Consider the following 3,576-nt stretch of genomic DNA (forward strand, 5'->3'; position numbering starts at 1 on the left):
CATTAATTTGTAATTTATAAATTGATTTGATGTAATAATTAAAATTTTAACATGTCTCTGTCATTTATAAATTGATTTGGTCTAACAATTAAAATTTTTTGCTAAATTCAAACCCAAAATCATAATATTATTGGAAGAAGGGGATATAATATTATATATTATGTATGAATAATCTTTTAATTGTTATTATTTTTATACGAATTTAATTGAGAGTAATTTAATATAAATAAATATATTTAGCTAATTTAATTATTTTGTATTGTTTTAAAGTCGTATTACTTTTTATATGAATTTAATTGAGAATGATTTAAGGTGAATAAAAATAAATAAATAAATTTAATTTAGTTGTTTTATATTTTTTTGAAATCTTTGTCTCAAAATCTACTTGTGGAACAATTTCTAATGAAAAAGTTTGTATAAGAGATTGACTTTTATACGACGAAAATTTCAATTCCTTAAAATTAAGAACACGACTGGTTTTTGTTAAGAGACTACTTACATTTAATAAATTATAATTTGAGTTTTTAAATTTTGTGATAATTGCATAATTATACCTAATATATAATTAACTTATTTTACTTATTGAAATATACAAAATCCAAATAAAAAAAAAGGGAGCATATCACCAGTATTTCACTTATAATTATTGTATTACAATTAACCAATCACAATTCAAAATTATGTAAAGTTTATATTTATAAGCGATAGACCTGTACTTAGTTTTGAATTATAGTTAGATAATTGTAAAATTATAATAAAATGAAGTGTACATAAAATGCTCTATAAAAATGTAAATTTTGAGTTGTTCATAAACTTAAAACTTGCATTAGAATTTTTTAAAAAAAAAAAAAACTTATATAAGAATTTATTGATCTATGAATATACCCAGGTTTAAAACTAGTTAAACTTAATTTTTCAAGGGAGAATGGTAAAATAAGATTACAAGGCCAATATGGTTTCTAGGGAAGACATTCTTGATTATATATGAATTTTTTGATCTATAAAAATTTCCGGGTTTAAAACTAGTTAAACTTAAATTTTCAAGCGAGAATGGTAAAATGAGATTATAAGGCCAATGTGGTTTCTAGGGAAGACATTCTTGATCCAAACAAAGTTAATGAAAACTTCATTAGAAAACAACTACATACACAACAAAAAAGATGAAGAGTAGTAATCAGAAAGTAATCCATGGTTCCAAGCTTTGCCATCAATTCATGCTGGTAAAGGGATGTTAACAGGCTTTGTAAAATTCTGTAAACAAGATCCCCTCTATCAACTTTATCAACCAGTATGACATTTTAAGTATCTGGGTCAAGCATTGCAATGACCTTGAAACAATGAAGCCCTTGTTATAGTTCAGTACCGGATGATGTTTACTTCAAAATCAAATACAGAAGAAACCAGGATACCATCCCTGCACCACTCCCAAGTTAATTAAGAGGCCATTGAAAAGCCTGAACTACTTTTTTTCATCATTTTTCTGACAGCCTTCTAGGCTTCTACACAATAATACATACAAGGCCATAGCAATGTCTCAACCTGGAGGCTGGAAGTAGGATTGCCTCCTATTTTATATTGACAGCAAGTTGGTCATTCTGCCCATTAACTTCTTGTTCTTCTCTTCAATACGTAAATAATCACTCGTTCTGCTCTCTTCAAAATGTCCCATGAGCACTTGAGATCTATGAGATGCTGTACCACCAGCTGCATCATCCATGTCTCTAATGCTGTTATTTTCCAATCCGCTTTTCAGCCATGCAAGGTTACTTATATCAGTGGCTAGTGCAGCCAATTCATAATTTGGAAAAGATGGAGGTTCTGAAAATTCCACAAACTCTGGCCCCAGCAAAGAAATATTTTGATTTCTACCATTTTGAGTTCCACAACAGCCAAGACCACAATGTAGAGGCACTAAACGTTCAGTGTAAACTCCTTCAAGCATTGGAACTGTCCTTGAACATGGTGAAACAATTTCTGGTGCATCCACATTATTATAAACATTAAAAGCACCAATACGGGCCACAGGACGGAAAAGAGTAGGTGGTTCAATTGATTCATGACTAGATTGAATCCCTGTTAGTGCTTTGCCCTTAAATTGATTATCTACCTTTTCCAAAGAGCTTACATCTTTTCCTTCCAGGGATCTGAATGAACTACCCTCTGCACAAGATAGAGTTTCTTCAGATGATCCCTTGGTTTTGTCCAAGCTAGCATCTTCCACCATATTTTCAGATTCTGGTTTTATTCCACCAAGATCCATGCCCCAACGCCGTAATGTGGAATTCCAATGGTTTTTAATAGCATTATCTGTTCTTCCAGGTAGAAGCCTTGCTATTACTGCCCATTTGTTCCCATGTACTGCATGTGCCGAAATTATCATCTGATCCTCCTCATCTGCAGCAAACATGATTATCAGCTCATTTATCAAAAAGCACTAATATATTGCTGTAAGGCATATTTTCCATTCTTGTAAGTAAGCCTAAATGAACCAATCAATTGTAGAAATGCATAGATATGTGTACATGGTAAAAACATTGATATGACTATGAGCACAATATGCTTTGACTAAAGATAATGCATGGTATTTGTGCTAGAATACTAAGCACAAGACTTCAGACAACTTTCCCCTTCTTGTTACTTTCTTATAAGCAATGACATCCCCTAAATAAAAATCAGTTTCTCTAATGCTTGCAAAAATTTCTGCCATTTCCAAACAAAAAGACCCCTGTTCAATTTCCTCAAGAAACATATAAATCAAGCTTTTACAAGCTTTTAGATAGCAAAAGCTAGCGACTTTGTTTTCACTTTTACATTAGCATCTCTATTTCTATCAGACATATTCCTAAAATTCACAAAAGCACGAGTTCAGCATTGTTGTCAGTTTCGAAATTTTGGGGAATTGATATGCTTGTTCATTTAAAGCACAGTTCTTAAAAGATTGTAATTTGTAAACACATAAAACTACATTAATTTTTGCTAACAATTACATGGCATAGCTTAAACTTTGAACAAAGATAGTACTCTAAACTTCAAAATTACTACATAAATATAACATGCAGAAACATCCAAGCAATTCCCAAAAATTAAGAAAATGGATAACCACATTGACAGATCAAAAATTAACAAAGGTGTAGACTTTGCACCAGTAAATGGCTTGCGCTTAACGGCAGGGTCAAGCTGATTACACCAACGAAGCCGACACGACTTGCCAGAACGACCGACGATTCCACGCGCAATCAAGCTCCAATTCCTCGCCCCGAACTTGCTCACAAGTTCAATTAGTATCGCATCTTCCTCAGGCGACCACGGCCCCTTCACTCGCTCTCTTCGCGCTCGCCCTCTGACCGCCAAATCGTCGCGGTCCTCATCGCCGCCTTCTTCTGTGGATGGGTCGTTGATTTCGGTAACGGTCGTGTCATTTCCATTTTCAAAGGCTTCAATTTCCATTTCCATTAGTGTGAGAGAAAATACAGTATGTTCCAAGTACCAGACTTTAACGGCAAAGAGCGATTGTTACGTGAACAATGAAGAAGACAAGTTGAAATAGATTTATCGGGCGTGTTGTTGGGAATCCTT

General features: G+C 33.1%; 1 protein-coding gene across 1 annotated transcript; it reads right to left on the minus strand.

The window, feature by feature from the left end:
* Window positions 1–1,305: 1,305 nt before the first annotated feature.
* Window positions 1,306–3,576, minus strand: LOC111311109 (transcription factor MYB1-like). Its single transcript, XM_022910483.2, has 2 exons — window positions 3,144–3,576; window positions 1,306–2,394 (listed from the first exon to the last, which is right to left on the minus strand). The coding sequence occupies exons 1-2, from the start codon at window positions 3,451–3,453 to the stop codon at window positions 1,571–1,573; spliced, it is 1,134 nt and encodes a 377-aa protein (XP_022766218.2). The 5' UTR covers window positions 3,454–3,576; the 3' UTR covers window positions 1,306–1,570.

This window comes from Durio zibethinus, chromosome 1, assembly GCF_047325235.1.
Source record: "Durio zibethinus cultivar Kanyao isolate XHJ-2024 chromosome 1, ASM4732523v1, whole genome shotgun sequence".
NCBI classification, from domain to species: Eukaryota; Viridiplantae; Streptophyta; class Magnoliopsida; order Malvales; family Malvaceae; genus Durio; species Durio zibethinus.